Source organism: Rhipicephalus microplus, chromosome 4, assembly GCF_043290135.1.
Source record: "Rhipicephalus microplus isolate Deutch F79 chromosome 4, USDA_Rmic, whole genome shotgun sequence".
NCBI classification, from domain to species: Eukaryota; Metazoa; Arthropoda; class Arachnida; order Ixodida; family Ixodidae; genus Rhipicephalus; species Rhipicephalus microplus.
Window position 1 is genome coordinate 74,068,801 of NC_134703.1, and position 18,702 is coordinate 74,087,502.

The 18,702-nt window shown below is 46.5% G+C and overlaps 1 protein-coding gene across 1 annotated transcript; it reads right to left on the reverse strand.

The window, feature by feature from the left end:
* Nucleotides 1-5,210: 5,210 nt before the first annotated feature.
* LOC119172732 (facilitated trehalose transporter Tret1-2 homolog) lies at nucleotides 5,211-6,625 on the reverse strand. The gene has a single exon (XM_037423880.2). The coding sequence runs from the start codon at nucleotides 6,614-6,616 to the stop codon at nucleotides 5,264-5,266; it is 1,353 nt and encodes a 450-aa protein (XP_037279777.2). The 5' UTR covers nucleotides 6,617-6,625; the 3' UTR covers nucleotides 5,211-5,263.
* Nucleotides 6,626-18,702: the final 12,077 nt, after the last annotated feature.

Sequence of the window (18,702 nt, forward strand, 5' to 3'; positions counted from 1 at the left end):
GCTTTTCTTATACTGTCACCTCGATAGGGCTTTCCCAGCGTAGAAGAGCGAGGGCAGCGATCAGAGAGGGGGAAACTGAATGACGTCAACGGCTACAAGCCTGGTTAGGATTACGCAAGTTCGCGTAAGCGCAGCTCCTCTGCACGCACCCCGTGCATGATCGAGCGTATCGTAAACACCACCATTTCACGACGATCGCCAATGAAGCCGGCGAGTCGCATATGTCGCGCCGATTTCATGTCACTTGACTCCACGGCGTGCAAGGAGGATAATTTGGGCGGCAAGCCGCGACCTTTTACGAGGTCGAATGAATGAACGTCCTTGGACGGACGTACAACGCGGTGGGAGCACCGGCATCCTGTTTATCAGAGGCATTGTGCTTTTGCACCACCTTGAGGACACGTGTCTAAGTGCCTCTTGGCCCGCAACGATGTGAATCCTGCTTTGCTTGCTTGGTAACTTGTCTGTCTGTCTCTATATTTGTTTGTTCAATTTTTGCTTCTATGCATACATATTCACCTTATATTGTATATATGAACATTGTGCCTCCGATTATATTTTCCTTCTTTTTTTTCTACTAAAGTTTTCGTATTTGTGTATATCTTGTATATTACTACCACGTTGTTGGGATAGCCGGCTCTAACGTAGCCCAGCTTTCCATATTTTTTTCATATAAAAATGTTTAAAAAAATGCTTTCTCTTATGCATGGCTCACACTAGTGAAGCGAGATTGGCGTGAAACCCCGTATGAAAACTACCTCGAATAAAAAACAGCGTAACATAATGGAATATTTAAGATTTAGTTGAAAACATGTTTTGTTGTAAAAAAAGTAATGCAAAAATATACAGTTTCGCAGACAGGCTTATAGGAACTACAATTGGAGCGGATTGATAGTGGATTACGGATTTTTCCTTTCTCTCTCTCTCTTTGTTATTTAATGGTGCGAATGCCGAGCACGACGGTTGTGTAGCAAATAGTAAGATTTGTGCTTAACATTTATCTTTAAAATTGTGTTGTCAATGATAATCGTAGCTTCACCCGTAATGTGGCTGGTGGGTTGTTGACACGAGAGAAATAATGAGTTACTGCGGAAGTGAATCTGTCCCATACTCACACGCTGCACTGCAGCCTACCTGATGCGATGCCCTATTAGAAGAAAAAAAAACAGTTCATTTGAAAAAGAAATGTCTTTTAAAGGAGGCGAGATGTCCATGAAAATTGGCCCATGAGAAGGAGTATACAGCAAATATTCGCTTAGGCTTCGTTGTGTGATCACAAGTTCCTGTGCGAAAACGGCACGTGATTGCCTCGGGCTGCCACAATCACTCAAGCTGAAGATTTGACGAATTCGTGCAATGGAGTGACGCGCAGCCCGCGTTTAGCACAGGCAAAGAGGGCAACAACTCAGGCGGCGTGTGTGAAACCCTGCCTGAAGATGGCGTTGAACTTTCACGCTCTATTGCTGCCGACCGTGAAGGAGATGAACAGAATGGTGCAATAGGATGGACTCATTGACGCACACGCATCTCTCTCTCTCTTTCTCGGGGTAATCGTCGTGTCCTTAACCAATGACACTTGTTTATTTACAGCGAAAGCTGTTATGAGATCACAACTTGGGTCACACGCGGTTGTCCGCCACCGCTGGTGTCCGTAACAACATCACGCGAAATGAGGAAACAACAACAACAACAACAACAACAACAACAACAACAACAACAACAAAGCAAGAAGAAGCAAGCTTAAACTTGCTCGTTGTTTGAGTAATGTTCTCTTTTTTACATTAGTTTTGTCGGTAAGGAATAGCGCAGTTACCATTCACACGTTCTCTAGGCCAGTCCCCCCAGAGTGCGTATGTGCCATGGTCTTCATACTACGAACAAACACTGAGTTATAAGTGGTTTCAAACCGGTAAGGACATTGTTCTTGAAAGAGATGACAACATTAAGTATATTTATCAAGTACTTCTTTGGAAGTGTTGGTGGCGGGGCAGTAAAAGCTTCTCGTTATGCGTAATTGAAGCCTCTGATGGACAAACATTGAAATGATATATGGACGATGCTGCTTTGGAATGTCTGTGAGTAGACGTGAGTGTAAAGGTGAATTTAGGTAAGGCTGATGAATGCAATGTCAAACATATGCATAGAACAAGTTGACCACAGTGATTAATTCAAGCATGAATTCATTTGCTGTCAGCTTTCCTTAGTGATGATCTTTTTAGTTAAGTTGCTTCTCTTTCTTGTTTTTTTTTTCAATTACCTGCGCTCATATACGCGATAATTAAAAACAAAGCCAGGAGTTAATGATTTCCGTGGTTTCACGTGACAAAACCACGACATGACTATGAAGCAAGCCATAACAGAGGGCTTCGAAAATTTTGACCATCTTGGTTTCTTTAAGGGGGGTGGGGAAGTTATTTTTAAATGAAAAGAATAGAAAAGTGAGCCCCGTAACTGTCTCTCAGGGGGAGGACACCTCAACAGTAGCTCATGAGGGATGGAGGTAGAGAAGGAATTAAAGGATAGGATTTAAAGGTAAAGAGATAGAGAGAGAGTAAGGAGAGAGCGAGGCGCCGGGACAGCGAACGACGGAAGTAAGGAGAAGACAGGAAAGATGGACACGGTTGCAGGAGTCCGAGGACGGGCACCACTGGCGAGAGCTCTTGTCGGAGTGTCAAGAGGCAGCATAGGACAAGTTCAGTAGGCCAGAGCTACGCTGACGTCGAAGATCGCGAGGGCACAACCGGTCGGCACGAAATCCAGCGAGTGAGTCGTGCGTTCTTTAAGAGCATACGGGCCTCTATCATTTCACATCCATCGAAATGCGACTGGCACCGCCGGGATCGGACCCGCTTCTCTGGCTGGCAGCTGCACCATCGCGGTGGACGGAAGCCAACGTAAGGGTACAAGTCAATTATAACGAGGCTTTCTAGGCTTAAAGGAGCCCTGCAACTCTTTTTGAGCATGGTCAGAACACGTAGCCAATCAGCAGTCGAGGCTCCCGAGAACACGTGATCCAAGTACTATACCGAAGCACACGGCCTAGAATTCACAATAAATTCTCAAAGCTAGCTAAAAATCGCTTTCTCTTCTCTAGACCAAGGAAGCTACATACTGAAACATATCCGAGTCAACGGCTAAGTACCGGCAATATCTATGGAGCCTTACATGGAGACTTACAATTGAGGACGACGTATTGAGCGATGGAAAAGAAAATGATAGGCGTAATCTTAAAGGGGTACTGACACAAAATTTCGGGGTCGAGATAGCCTGCGGGGTCGATTCTCCTGAACATTCGTATATCATCTGCAAGATATCAACAGCGAATATAGCTTGGAAGGTATCTTAAATTAATTTTGAAGTTTGCGTGGGTTACCGACTCCATAGTGCTATAGACGCCCTCAGACCCCCTACTTTCCTAACGTCCCAACGCTGCGGTCAACAGGACAAGTTACGATGACGTTATAGCCGCTTTTTTTTTTTGCCGCGTTAGTTGCCGAAGTCTACATTTATCGGCGGCTGGTTGCCGTGGCGCATGCTTGGAAAGTTTTGTGTTTGGTGACATTGCAGTTCCGTTTCCTATTCGAAAGTAATTTTTGATGCGGACCGTGCGGACTGCGTCACAGTTCTGTGTGCTGACGTAGTCAAGAGCTGCACACGCTAAGTGGCAACAGTTGCCACCAGTTTTTAGAACTCTCTCAAACCGAAACTCAAACTGATTGTTAATGAGGGGCCTGTAATGAATTATCTCTTGCGTGCTGCAGCAAACATGTGTCGTGTCATGACTAACAGACCCCCAGCAACGCATTGCAGCAGAAAAACGCGAGGAAAATGTTTTTGTGCCAGTACCCCTTTAAGAAACAAGAAGAGAGCAGAGAGGATCAGGTAACAAACCGGCGTTAAGGGTATGAAAGTTGAAATCAGGAAGAGGAAATGGACTCGGGCCGGAAATGTAGCACGTAGACAGGATAACCACAGGTCATTAAGGGTAACTGACTGGATTTCCAGAGAAGGCAAGTGGGTTAGTGGGAGACAGAAAGTTAGGTGGGCAGATGAGATTAAGAAGTTTGTGGGTATAAAATGGCAGTAGCAAGCACAGGACCGAGTTGACTGGCGGGACGTGAGAGAGGCCTTTGTCCTGCAGTGGACGTAGTCAGGCTGCCGCTGCTAGAGATCATAATATTGATGATGATTATAATTATGATTATCTGAGTAGCAGGCTCCAGTATCACGCCATTGTCTGATTTCAGCACGGCGCGGTTGGGAGTGACTGGGGATGCCATTGGAGGCCGAGACTTGTTCTCACTGTGCACGCGGGTTCACACTGAAACTCAAACACCCCTTGTTTGAAAAAAAAGAATAGTAGTTATCTAGGCCACGAACCGCTCATGAAGTGTTCTTTTTTTTTTTGCCTTAGCTAACCCTCACGTACCTCTCTCTTAGCTATCCCGTTCGTCGGGACGAGAGAAGAGAGAAAGCAATTGCAGCGTGTGACAAATCTTTGGCGGATTCTAAATATTTTTTTGCGGCGGCCAGTTCGTAAGGGATTAAGCTCCTTTACTGAATCCATTGTATGGCTATTTAGAAAAGTGTTGCAGTCCCAAGCATAAAGGCGCACTAACACCAACAAGCACTTGGTTTACATTCATAAATGGCCCTTAAACAACTTTAACGCCTTGCCTTTATTATCCTAAGTTAATTATTAGCAATGAAAATGAAGTTTTGCTTTTAGCTTTCGCACCAAGTCTGGCACGTGACTTCCCTAATTTCAAAATGTATTTATCGTGTTTTGGCGACATCGGCTCGATAATATATTCTGAAACTTTGCACGCTAGATCTATGGCACCCACATATGGCAATAAACTTTATTTTTATCTATTTCAATTAGCTACGTAGGACCTAGTAGGCACTTTAAAAATCGATAACGTAATGGTGATGGATCGGGAATCTCAAGACGAATTATCCACCCGCATTTTCTTTACACTCGCAACTATCACTCTTCTAGACTGTACACAGGAAACAGAGCATTGGAGGAGTAAACTATTTTTGCTTAGCATTTTATGGCTGTGCTATGACTTGCACAGGCTCAACCGTACGTTGCGCACTACATCGCAGTCTTGCCATGGATAGGGCTATATATTCCACATGTCTTGGATGAAAGTCTTCATGCGGCCTCTAAAGGCAATGGCTCACTAGTCCAGATGAGCCTTTGGATTACGACGCATAAGTGCACGCTCGCATGACTTTTGCGGACCAAGAGCCTTCCCTATCCTTCGATGCCCTCGGGGGAGGGCTTAGTCAGAACAGGATGCAACTGAGTAGAGCTGGAACCGAACTCTTGAAGGCTCTCAAATATCTGACTGATGTCTTCGAGAGACTTCCCTTTGGTCTCTGGAATGCACGTGTAGATAAAGATGACTTGCAGAGCAGTGACTAAGGCGAACATCCAGAAGAGACCGCAGAAATTGAACAGGAGGACAAGGTCCTGAAACTCCTTGGTAATAAGGAACTCGCAGAAGAAGCAGAAGGCGGTGCTGACACCGGTGGAAAAACCACGTGCTCTGGGGGACAGGATCTCGCCCATAACGACCCAGGGCACCGGACCAATGCCGAGACAGAAGGCGGCTATGTATGTCGTGAGCGACGCGAGCGGCGCGTAACGGTAGCGATGGCGGAATTCGCCATTGTCCATGTCCTTGTAGTAGAAGAAGCAGCCCAACATCGTCAGGCTGGCTGCCACAAAAAGAGAGGAGACCAGCATGAGGCAGCGGCGACCCGCGCGATCGATGAGTAGCGACGCTGCGAGCGAGGCGATCACTTGCACCACTCCTAGCATAATCGTGCAGTCTGCGGCCGAGATATCCGAGCCGGATGACTCGAAGATCTTGACTGCGTAGAAAGTGATGACGTTGATGCCGCAGAACTGCTGAAAAAACATGAGCAGGAGCGTGTAGGCGAGTGGCACTGAGAAGCTGCGCTGCAACAGGTCTCCAATGGCAGTCGGCTGACGCAGTATGCTCGCCTCGATGGCCAGGCACTCGGCATCCGCGCAAACTTCCGGCCCGTACAGAAAGCGCAGAGCATCTAGCGCTTTGTTGCGTTGGCCGTGGGCCAGCAGCCAGCGGGGGGACTCGACGGCGAACGCCATGGCGACAGCCATCAGCACGGGGCACACGGTGCACAGCAGAGCGAGCGCCAGCCAGTCGAGCCACTTGCCGCTCACGAAGACGGCCAGCACGCCCAGCGTCATGGCCAGCTGCACGCCGGAGCCCAGCAGGCCTCGAACGTGGGCCGGGCTGATGTCGACCACAAACACGGGAACCGCCAGCGAGACGAGGCCGCAGCAGAAGCCGGTGAGCACGCGGCCGGCGAACATCCACGGAAGGCTGGCGTTGCACAGCGCGATGCAGAGGCAGCCGCCCACGAAGCCTAGCGACGATAGCTGGATGGGCCGCACGCATCCGAAGCGTTCGATGAGGAAGCCGCTCACCAGGCTGCCCACGAGGGCGCCCACGGCGAGCACCGAGCCAAACCAAGTCTCCTGGGAGCGCGTCATGTGGACGCCTTGGGCGGCCATGCTGGCTAGGGCAGGTGCCGAGTAGCCCATGACGCTGCCCATGGCCACAGAAGCGAGCGACGCCGAGCCAGCCACATAGTAGAAAGCGGGCAGCTTGAGGGTACGCTGCATTGAACTACACCGGCAACGCCGCTTATTCTTCTTCTTGTTCGCCCACACGCAGTGGCTCACACCCACTGCATACGGACTCGGCCAACACTGGGCGGTTGTGTAGCTTTATATAGTTGTTCAAAGGACACTAAATATCGAAACAATCTTTTGCGTATTTCTAAAATAAAATTTCTTAATCCAGAAAACGCCCCTCTTACCACAACACGGCACTTAGTAAGCGAGAAAACACGCGAAAAGAAAATGTGGGCGAAGGCGTCATATTCCTGCACCAAACAGCATGACTTCACGAATTATGAAGGAGCCTACTGGGTCCTATGTAGCTTCTGATCGATAAAAATGAAGTACAATGTCGTCTGTGGGTGTCATAGGCTTAGCATACGAAGGTTCAGAAAATGTCGTGAACATACGGAAAATACATTGTAAAGTTTCTGACGTCACACGTGGAGATTTCAGCGCGAAATTTAAAAATAAATCTTCATCCTTAATTTTTCTCGCTAATAATAACCCTATGATAATGAAACATATTACATCAGAGTTCTCAGAGTGTAGTTTGTCAATCTAAACCAAGTCATTGTTTTTCCTTGGTGTCCCTTTAAGAATAAGATAACTTGCAGAATGGTCTGCGTCCTGTTTCTTGCCTACTTTGGTATTAATGTCGCCCATAAGTATAGTCTACTGTGTCTGCACTTTATTAATTGCTGTACTTTATGTCCTGATAGAAGCGTGCTACTGAATTATCATCATGGCTCCATGTAGACGTGTAGGTCTGTACCAGCTTCATCTTGTACATTTTGTTAAGCTTAATTATGATACAGGCCACCCTCTCACTGATGCTATAGTATTGCTCTATGTTGCCAGCGATAGTCTTTTGTATGAGAAACCCCAATCCTTGTTCTCTTCTGTTAACTAATCCACGGTAGCATAGGACGTGTCCATTCTTCCGCAATGTGTAAGCCTCACGTGTCCTCCTAACTTCGCTGAGCCCTATTACATCCCATTTACCACCCTATCATTCCTCGAATAACACACCTAAACTAGCCTCCCTAGATAGCGTTCTAGTGTTGAAAGAAGCCATTTTCAGATTCCAATATAATAATGCCGATTTGCAGAAGAAATTGTACTGTACCGTGAAATGTAACACAAAACCTTTACAAATATTAATAAAAACTAAAAAAAATATGTTGACGCATGCTTATAAATAAAGGTAACTATAGCCTGTTTAGTTCTATAACCTGCTAGTTTGAATAAAAACTACTGCTTTTCCTCTCCCCACTGTGTGTAGTAGTAGTAGTTGGTGTTTACCTATTGATGATGGTGATGATGATAATAATAATAATAATACTCCTAGGGTGATCAGCAGCTACCGGCTCACGGCAGTCGACACAGAGTTCAATCAATCATATAGTAAGAAATTTTAAGTGCTGATAGAGGCAGCAACAACACAGAGTTTTAGAACAGCGCAACGCAAAGCTTTGCTTCTGCGCTGCGCATGCGTCGTACACCCTGCCGTTTCTGGTTGACTGACGCAAGCTAACGCTCCACCCGTGACGACTGCAAGCTTTGCGTACGGTATTCTAAAGCTATCTCGGCAGAGTACAACGCATTGCGATAGGTTACGAGACACTCGAAGTTGGAGAGGAATGTTTACTTAGGAGTCATTACTATAGGCGCTGCTATAGTAGGGGATACAGGAAGCTGGAACCCCACCGTTCAGTATTTTCGTCTGCCCCACCCTATTCACCTCTCAAGAGCAAACATACCCAAAAGAAAACGCTTGAGTTACCTGTTTTCCTGCCCCTCTGACTTGTCGTGGATGTCCCATCACTGAAAAAATCCTGGCACCACCCTTAGTCAGGGCAAGTATAGTAACCGTAGAGCCGAACAACGAGAGTGAAATAACTAGAAGAATGATGATGAAATGGAACACATTAGGCAAACATTTTTAAATCACGGAAGGTAGTCTACCACTATCCCTTAAGAGGAAGGTGTTTGAACAGCTGCAAACTACACCGGTACTGACGTATATGGAGCAGAAACCTGGAGCCTTACATAGAGGGTTCAACTTAAATTGAGGACGAAGCAGCGAGCGAAGCAAAGGAAAATGAGAGGTGTAACCTTAAGACACAGGAAGAGAGCAAAGTGGGCCAGGAAACAAACGGGGACTAAGGATATCAATGTTGGAATAAAGAAGAAATGGAGATGGGCCAGGAACGCAGCGCGTAAGCAGGATAACCGCTGTATCCCTGTACAGCTGGTCATTATGGGTAGTTGACTGAATTACAAGAGAAGGCAAACACGGGACAGAGAGACAGAAAATTGGTTGGGCAGGTGAGATTAATAAGTTTGCAGGTGTAACGTAGCAGCAGAAAGCACAGGACCGCGTCGATTGGCGGAACTTGAAAGAGGCCTTCGCGCTGCAGTGGATATTGAAATGAAGACGATGTTCAGTGGTTGCTGTGTCAAGTAAAACGGCGAGCTAGTACTATTGATGACGATGATGATGATCCCCGGAATAATGCCACAACCCACCACGGTGAATCGGCCACGAAACATGCGGCGGACTAATTTGTGAAACAAAAATGAAGAAACAAAAAGAGGAAAGAGAGGGTAGAAGGATATGCGAGAAAGATAATCTGCAGGGAAGCAAAAATATTTGTATTAAGTTAGCTGTCTTTTCAGGCATTGCTACTTAAAGTAAAATTTATATGAACTAATTAATGACCCCTCCTACTCAATCCCTTATTTTTCCGTGAATGTGCTCGGATTTGGGTGCACCTTGAAGAACTCCAGGTGGTCGAAATTTCCGGAGCCCTTCAATACGACGTCTCTCATAATCATTTGGTGGTTTTGGGACGTTAAACGCCACATATCAATATCAATCTGTTTCCGTGAATGAAAACGTAAGGCTTAAGACCAACAGCGTATTTAGTACTTGCAGTGTGCAAAAAGTAATCACATGGTATTAGGAGCCTCAGTCTGCGTGTTACGCAACTGAAATAATAAAAATTGAGTTTAATTAGGAAAGCTTTCACATTCATTCACTTTTTTTAATTACAGTAGGCAGTTCCGCTAGGGGGGAGCATAAAACTATTGCATGCGTAATATAGCTCAGTTCTCTTTTTTTTAAATCCGTTGGCCTGCATTTTTTATAGAAAGTGTACCTAAATATTCCGGGATGTCAGTGGCATATCCCACTGATAAGCAGTGATGAATATGATTCGTCGTTTTCTTAAGAAAATCTGCAGTGTTCTACATCGTCAACCAGAGCTTGATAATAGATGGGAGGTGTGCTCTTCATTGACTTCGGCATTCAAACATCTTCAGTCGATGTACTTCGTGCAAGCCCGATTTATTTTATCCGGAAATCGATTATGGAGGTAGTGGGGCTGCGGTAGGGCGTTTTCAGTAAACCAAAATGTCTAAACTTCCGCACTAGGTACTTTTACCAAGATCGGTTTCAACGTCAGTAGGATGATCAATACGACAATGGAGCTATAGTTGGTACACGTCGTAGTCGCTTTGTCTCGTATACTGTTCACCTTGCGTCTTCCAAGTCGATTGTTTTAAAACAACGCATATATTTATGTTTGAACCCCTGTCACTGGCATTTGATATCTCATAAATGGCCATAACGAACGCATAGGTGCCACGCTGCTTGAACAAGTGAAGAAGATACTGCTAAATTATTCCTATCTGAACACGATATGAGTTTCCATTGCAGTAAACGCTATGGAACATCGGCGTACATTTCCTCCAGGCACCATTATTTACACGCTTCCCTGTACTAAAAAGTATCAGAGCATTATTGAATCGTTGAAAAGTGTACAGTACGGGCGATGAAGCAAGTTTGTGCTCTATAAAGTGATATGAGCTGGATTCGTCAGCTTTTTGCAAAATAAAAGAAGCCTGGATGGCAAAAACAATACTGAACATGCTAAGAGCTAAGAAGCCAAAAAGGTTTGGTGCAGTCGAGTTTGCAGCATATAATGCCAGCAGTTGCAGGGGCTTATGATTAGAATTTTCCTTGCTACCAAATTGTTCAGTCAGTGGTTGTGCAACGAATAGAGGTACGAGGCTTGTACCTTCGGACTTTCTTTCGCTTCAATATATTGGCCAAAGATAATCGATGACACCTGTTTTCTGTTCGTAGCAATTTTACTAGTTACACAAACGTAGATCAATAACAACAACAACCACTGGAAATAAGTTGTGGAGCGGATGGCCGGACAGAATACAAGGTGCATGACGCCGCGAGTTTTTTTTTCATGCAAGATTTGGTGCCATATTTTTTACTTTAGCGCAAATGCGCATATGCCGGTACAGGTTGCCGGACTGGGTGAACGCCTTGGCGCAGCCGAAGCAGGTGTACGGTCGGTCACCGGTGTGTGTGCGCTTGTGCTTGTTGTAGCAGGAGACGTCGCTGAAGTCGGCACCGCACACCTTGCAGTGGTACGGACGCTCTCCCGTGTGGCTGCGCACGTGCGTCATCAGGGAAGAGTTCTGCACGAAACACTTGCCGCACTTGATGCACCGGTAGCGGCCGTCAAGTTTGCTGCGGTGTCGCAACTCGTGCAACCTGTGCTTGCTGGACGAGTTGAACCGCTTCAGGCAGTATTGACAGGTGTTCCGTTCAACTGCCGTCTTCACCTCCACCACCGCTTCTTCTGCTTCTACGGGAGAGGAAAATCCAATCAATCAAATGTATGGGGATGCTGCACAATCATTTTGGAATCAACCGTGTATACAGCGAAATTGCCGCATCTGCGCTACAGATGTGAGTATTATTTCAAGGTAAGCTTTCATGATCAAAGGCGACTGCAGAGTGCCTATTCAACAGAGGGCATTGAAAGAGCCCGTATACAGCACAGGACAAGCTCCACCGAAATGAGACCACCACGATAGTCGAACCAACGAGATCTGTATTCTTGTTCACGTTAAAGGGAAACAGTTGCGGTGAGATTAATGAACTCTTGTTAAAGAAGTACTGCCCCGAATTTGAAGGCCTCGCAAAAAGGAACATTGTTTCCTTGGTATGCAGTGTCGACGCTCTCCACACATCAGAATCTGACAAGTGTAAAATATTTTATTGCGATTTTAAAGTGTTCGTCGCAGAGCATCTGCAAGCTATCTCCATTTCGATAGAGAAATCCCGATGATTCGAGACAGTTACTGAGTTTGCGAGCTCCGCGTCCTGCATTCAGCCTAAATCGCAAATTCACTTTCAGGCTCATCGTTGTTCACGTGCACCACGAACAGATGACAAGTTTACCACGTTGCCAGTGGCCGGCTCCCTGTGACCTCACACTGCACCGGCAAGCGACTGACAAGTCACCCTCTCAATATCGAAACCAAAAGTTTGTTTAGGGTAGTTGCAGTAAAAAAATATATTCAGTGCGTTCCCAGACACCACAATACTCTCCTACACCAGGCATTTTATTTAGAGAAAGAATGCGAAAGTATTTAGAATTCATGTAAGTAGTGGGTTAAAACGGATCTCGCCGGCACTGAATCATGCATGGTGTCGCCGGTATGGAGTCTCACTGCAGTCCCATCATGCGATTCGCCACAATGAAAATGGTATGATAATTTAATAAAATAAGAACTTGTACAATTAACCTTGCGCTTGACAAGTAATTGAGAAGGTCTCGCACGTACCATTGACGACGACTTCACCGGCGAGTCCCCACTCCTCGAGAACATCGGCGCTCTCCTGGATTCGCAAGGTAATCCGCTTCCGGATGGGCAGGTGTGCACTACAATGAGAAAAAATACAATCAGAACAGGCTCTCGTAAACGAACAAGCAGCAGTATTTAAAAATGACAAAGTTCACACTTCATCCTGGGCATCTTGCGCCACGATTTATACGTACACTTCGTTAGGGTCCCACACGGCCGGTATTTCGTAGCGATGAGAGATGCCATATTCTATTCTGGTCATTTCATCTACCGCTCGCGGATGGCTGAAAATCTTGATAACGCGGGGCAGACCGTTGCTTTCACCGCTGGCTAGACTATGAAAAGTCGGTAGCGGCAGTTGCGCCGCGAAACACGCTCGCTGCAATATACCGCTCTTGTGCTCGGCAATGTAATCGCTGTTCTGATACTTTCGCATGAAGATCACAAACTAACAAAAATCAATCAAAAGCGATAGTTTCAACTTTGTACCCTACTCAGAAAGGCATCCCTGCATATTAGTTCGTTTAGATAGCGCTCCGGTTTCAGCCATAGGTTTTAGCACGTATCTGTGGCCTATTAAAAGGCGAAGTCGTTCACTGCACCACGCAAAAGGTCGTTGATAAAAGAAGGGGCCAAACATGCAATACAAGATGAGCACGCAGACTATCTACGGCTGCGATATTGACCAATTCAAGAAGTCACTTTAGAAAAAAAAATCCTGCAGTGTTTCCAAGACAAGCCCCACCGCTGTGGTCTAGTGGCTAAGGTACTCGGCTGCTGATCCACAGGTCATGGGATTGAATGGCGCATGCGGCGGCTACATTTTCGGTGGAGGCGAAAATGATGTAGGCCAGTGTGCTCAGATTTGGGTGCACGCCAATGAACCCCAGGTGGTCGAAATTTCCGGAGTCCTCCACTACCGCGACTCTTATAATCATATGGTGGTTTTGGGACGTTAAACCCCACATATCGAATGTTTCCATGACAATTCAACTAATTAACTATGACAACGCAGGCTCACAGTGCTAACAAAGTGAAGAGTTACGTTACAGGTCATTTAAGTTACGTAGCCTCTTCCGAAGACACATCTCACGCAACTTCAGAAATGGAGCGAGGAAACGAAAGCTCGTTGTTGAATAAGTAGACGCGTCGTTTTAGGTTCGCATCTTCGACGAATCGGAAGAATCGGGTATCGAAAAACCAAGCTGCGACTGAAACTTGCGAAAAGCGAAAAGTCTTGCGCAAGAACGGACAGAAATACAAAGAAATCGTAAAAAAAACAACTGCTGCACTATGATGGTAGTAAGTAATCGGGTGTACTTCATATAAAGCTACCAGATATGGCAGTTGTACAACCACCGGAGCCGCTATAGGTGCAGTCTGTAACCACAAGTCGAATGTGCTGGAAATATTTGCGTCAATAAATCAGAAGAAAACGAAAAAAACTGAGATGCATACCTTGGAAGTTGGTTGACTCCACGAAGATCCATCGAGGAAGACAAGGCTGTGGCAAATGACGTTTGCTAGGACACGATCAACACTCGCCCGAGAGAAGACGAGGAGTGACGATCATTCGCAGGTCAGGAGCACTTTCAACTGCAGCATCGTAATTAGCGGCTCCTGTAGCTGAAGCTATTCTTCCCCAGTCCCTACGGCAGAGAAGTGGTTCCAGGGAAAAGCTGGACAAGGTATACTGTGTACGCGACACTGGACTACCGCAGAGCGGATTCTGATACGTCAAAGGTCGAAACATTCGACCTAGGGAACACTGCGCGCTTGGTCCCTGTGGGGCAGCGCCGTCCGTGCGTGCACCTAAAGGGGGCGCTGCGATAGGCTCTCCCTACGTAATGAAGCAGTTTGGTGAGGAGGAAGAACACAGGACTTTGAAGCGGTGGCAATAACGGCGTGGACAACTGGCTGTACCCAGATGACGGGGACGCTGCACCCCTCTCTTTACCTCCTTTCCTCTATTTCCCGTCTTTTTCCGTGCCCTTCTTCCCCTGAACACCGCCCCCTCGAAGGGTAGCCGTCGGACAACCACCAGTTTCTTCTCGAAGGGAGAGAGGTGACCCGACCTGGCACTCGATAGTGTGCGAAAAATAAAGGATGGCGCTTGCGGGATTCCGTGCCTAACGGTTGTGCCCCCGCACGCAATGTCCGACGTCAGCGCAGCTCTGGCCAACTGGTTCGCCCTCTGCCATCTGCTGACGCCGTGAAGCTGTCGCTGAGAGCGGTGCCCCATCCTCGGACTTGCTCGATCGTGTTCATCTTTCCTATCTTCTCCTTACTTCTGTACGTGGGTCTCTCTGTCCCTGTCTCTATCCCTATCCCTTTTAATCCATCCTTATCCCCATCCCCCATGAGCCACTCTTGAGTGTGGCAGCTTGGGCTAGTTGGTATGGCATGACGATATTTATAGCGCGAGAAAAAGACGACGTCTTGCTCTCGCGCTATAAATATCGTCACGCCACTGTTGAGGTGTCGCACTATTATGCAGACAGTTACAGGGCTCACATTTATCTTCCTTTCTCTCATTTAAGATTCACTTCCTGCTTCATATTCTAACGAGTGCTGTAGCGTGTGATTTTTTGTAGGTGTATTTATGCTTACAAAAGAAAAAAAAACAACGCACTTTCTTCTATTGATAAAATTATAAACCTGCATAGCGCTTGCGTAGCCACGGATTAGCCGCAACCTCCTGCAAAACAAGATGAAACCGAAATACCTAATGTTTAACGTTAAAATGCACAGTGAGGTCTACCTAATTGTAATTAAGAAATTCAAGAGCAAACTTAACGACAAATTGCGGAAGGCCAAAGAGTGCTATTAATTGGGATCTTTTTTTTAGGTTCTCTGGACAGCGAGATCTTTTATGTAATGAATAAAATTATTTGTTAAACAGATATGGAAGTAGAGCGCCAGTCAGTAACATTATTGGCCACGAGATGATGATTACTGGCGGGGACATGGCAAATGTCTTCATTTCATATTTAGTGCAGGTTAGCGAGAAGCCCATTTACATGGTATGTTGGGCTTTGGGAAGATTATTTTTTTAGAAGCCACAGATAGGGACGAGGTGTGCTTTGTATTCGTGGTTCTCAAGTATTCGCGGAGCCGGGACGTTGGTGGTATACAGAGTGAGCACAAAAAGTACGCAATTGATTTTATTGCGGTAGTTTCGGTGCACATCTTATATCTTTCTGCATCGTCAGGTGCATTTCAATTTAAGATGCTGATAGCACGGCTGATTTCACTGTAAAATTAATGTTTTAAAAGGACTTTAGTTTCTCCGATATAAACCCATCCTAACAAAAGCTCAATGTGGTGTTTCAAGTATGAAACGGTTCTCTGAGTTTGCACTGATTAACCAACGACAGCACTAGCTACGAAAGCGTGAGGATTACAAAAAAAAACAACTAACTATAGGTGACCATACTAGTTTTACCGAGGCGTTCGATTGACTAAATGATGGGTTCTCAGACGTTGTGGCCTTGGGTCGCCCCGACCGCTTTCCTTTTCTTTCAAGTGTGCCGCATGACCCCTAACTTTTTCTTGAGCATGAGGACAATCAGATGCGGGAAGAGGGGAGAGGGGGGCATTTTTCCTATCTTCCCCCGGCGCCTGTTCGCGAGTCGCCTACCCACACACAGCGGCAGGCTTCAGACACCGCGCAGCGAATGTGTTGACGCCAACGAAGTTCCGGTCGTACAGAGGTCCTCTTTTATCTTTCGCCGAATTACAGAAACGGTGCCAGTCGCACAGCGAAACAGCTGTCAACGAATACACCAATGGTAAAGCGAAGCCTAAATTCGTGTTTCAAAACATAACACACATTGAACACTGGCTAATCACCGTATACATGTGTGCCTCCTAATAGCCGCCGTTCCATGAGCCACGAATAAAGCGCCTATTAGGTGCCCATGTGGTTACACGAGGTTTAACGTTCACGTGTATTACTTACCAAAGCTCCGTATGTTCAGTCGCAACAGATCCACAGATCGTGACAGCTTCATGGTGCGTATTAGGCCACGAACCTTCAGTGATTCACGGGAGTCTCTCGCAGCCCTCCGAGGCCCGACTTGTGGATCCGGTGTGCGATGGCTTTGGTGGCAGCAAAATGAAGCGCAAACTTGCTTGTCTATAAATAAAATAGTTTAATGGAGGTGAAACAGCAATGGGTTGCACTCGGTTCAACCGATTGTAGAACCTTGAGACGTCCATCATGGAACCCCTAAGTTTCGTGGTACCCAGTTAGAGAAATCATGGTCTCAGTAATTTGGGGAAAAAATGAGCCACTATATGATTGATTTGATTGATTGATATGTGGGGTTTAACGTCCCAAAACCACTCTATGATTATGAGAGACGCCGTAGTGGAGGGCTCCGGAAATTTAGACCACCTGGGGTTCTTTAACGTGCACCCAAATCTGAGCACACGGGCTTACAACATTTCCGCCTCCATCGGAAATGCAGCCGCCGCAGCCGGGATTCGAACCCGCGCCCTGCGGGTCAGCAGCCGAGTGCCTTAGCCACTAAACCACCGCGGCGGGGCGTATGAGCCACTATAGCGTACCCGGTCTGGCTCTCAAACTCTTTGTTTAATTACGCAGTCCTCTAAGAGATGTCATTGACTTAAAGGTCAAGGGGGATGCATCGCGTGTGCGAAGGAGAGGAGAAAAGCACCCCCTCGTCTTTGAACGCGGGGTTTGAGTGGCCCTTTCAACACACCAGCGCCTTTGATTGGAATTTGTGAAAACAGCCGAGAAATATAATATGCAAGATAGAGACTTCACGTGGTGCGTGCCGCGGTGATGCTGGTTTCTTTTTTTTTTGCGTATGTTCGGACACGTTTTTTACCTTGTATATTACTTTTTGTTGTTATGCGCCAATGTACAGTAGAGTCCCTGAAGGTGATGGAGACCGTTTTAGGGAATCAATCGACCATTAAAAAAAAACCTGACCCCCCCCCCCCCCCCAGCTCGAACCGATCGGCTAAACTTGAAATCGCGAGTGAAATAACGTCGTTTCACACCCATTTTCACCGTTTGTTTGAATGCAATACCCGAATTCCCTCGATCGCCTTCACAATTTTAACCGCCTCCCTGACACGCTGATTGGGCACGCAGCGGTCGTGGACAGGTTTGTATATACAGTATCTATCTCTGTTTGCAGGTACGTGCTTTGATATAGCGCTTACCCATAATGAAGTTACACCTCAAGACGCACCGGTTCTTCAAGTGGTTTTTGTTAATCCACGCCAGCCAAACATGCTGGTGCTTTTCGGAAAATCGCAATGTGCGTTCTCAATTTTTGGTAATAACTTTCGGCAAAGAGAACACCCTGACGCTCTGCTCCCTCTTCGTCGACTGCTATATCAACTTGCCTCACCAGCAGCTGATAATTGCTGAAACTTGCATCGTTCGGCAAATCTGAACGGGCGCATGCACGAGGAAACAACACGGAAGTGGTCGGCTACGGAGTCAGTAGATACCCGGGCATGTCGGTGGCGCATTTCGGAAGTTGCGAATCGGCGCTGCGTGACGCACGTGCACACTATGTATACTCAGGTGTGTCCCATGATTGACAATATATCCTCGTCTTGCCCCCTTGATAACAATAATTATAGAAAGAAGGTGGTGGCCGATTCAATCAAGAAGACGACCAATTGAGAATAAAATAAATGGAGCGTTTAAAAAGTCATATATAGGCGCAGTCTCCAATTGGCGGGTACGCCGAAAATATAGCCAATGAAAAATATATATGTATGCTCTGTCGCTTTAAACGGGGATCAACTAGTTGCTTTCACGTTCACAGTCTGAGTGATTTACAAAATGGGAATTCTTCGTGCATCTCATTTCTGATTTGACAAAGTCCGTGGCCAATCCTTTTCTATTGGCTAATCTATCAACAATGCCGATTGAAAGGAGCAGTGACCGCCTCTCAGGTCATCGTACCCGATTCGACAGCACTCACTTCACCAAATTTTGCTAAGCTCATCGCCCTGTCTTCTAGAAGGCAAGGTTAGCCACCTCGACACGGAGAGACGAGAGCGGGGTGGAATGGCGTCAGTGTGTCCACGCCAATCCTCGTCCTTTTTTTTTTTCATGACGCCAAGCGCCAAAGACAAGTGGGAGAAAGGAAGACGCTATTTTCTGGACACTCCTGGAATGCTGTGCACTGACGGGCCTTGTTTTCCCTCTCTCTCTTATTTCTCCCACACTTCTCAGTGCACTGCAGCTGGCCACAGCTTTTCTGTTGTGTCGCAACGCCGTGTCGCCTTTTTGTCCCTAAATGGAAGGGGAGGAAACTAGAAAGGGTTCGTCTGCACGCACGTGTGCCATT

Bases quoted from the DNA above. Each gene is read 5' to 3' on its own strand.
- LOC119172732 (XM_037423880.2), bottom strand. From the start codon at position 6,616: ATGGGCAGCGTCATGGGCTACTCGGCACCTGCCCTAGCCAGCATGGCC.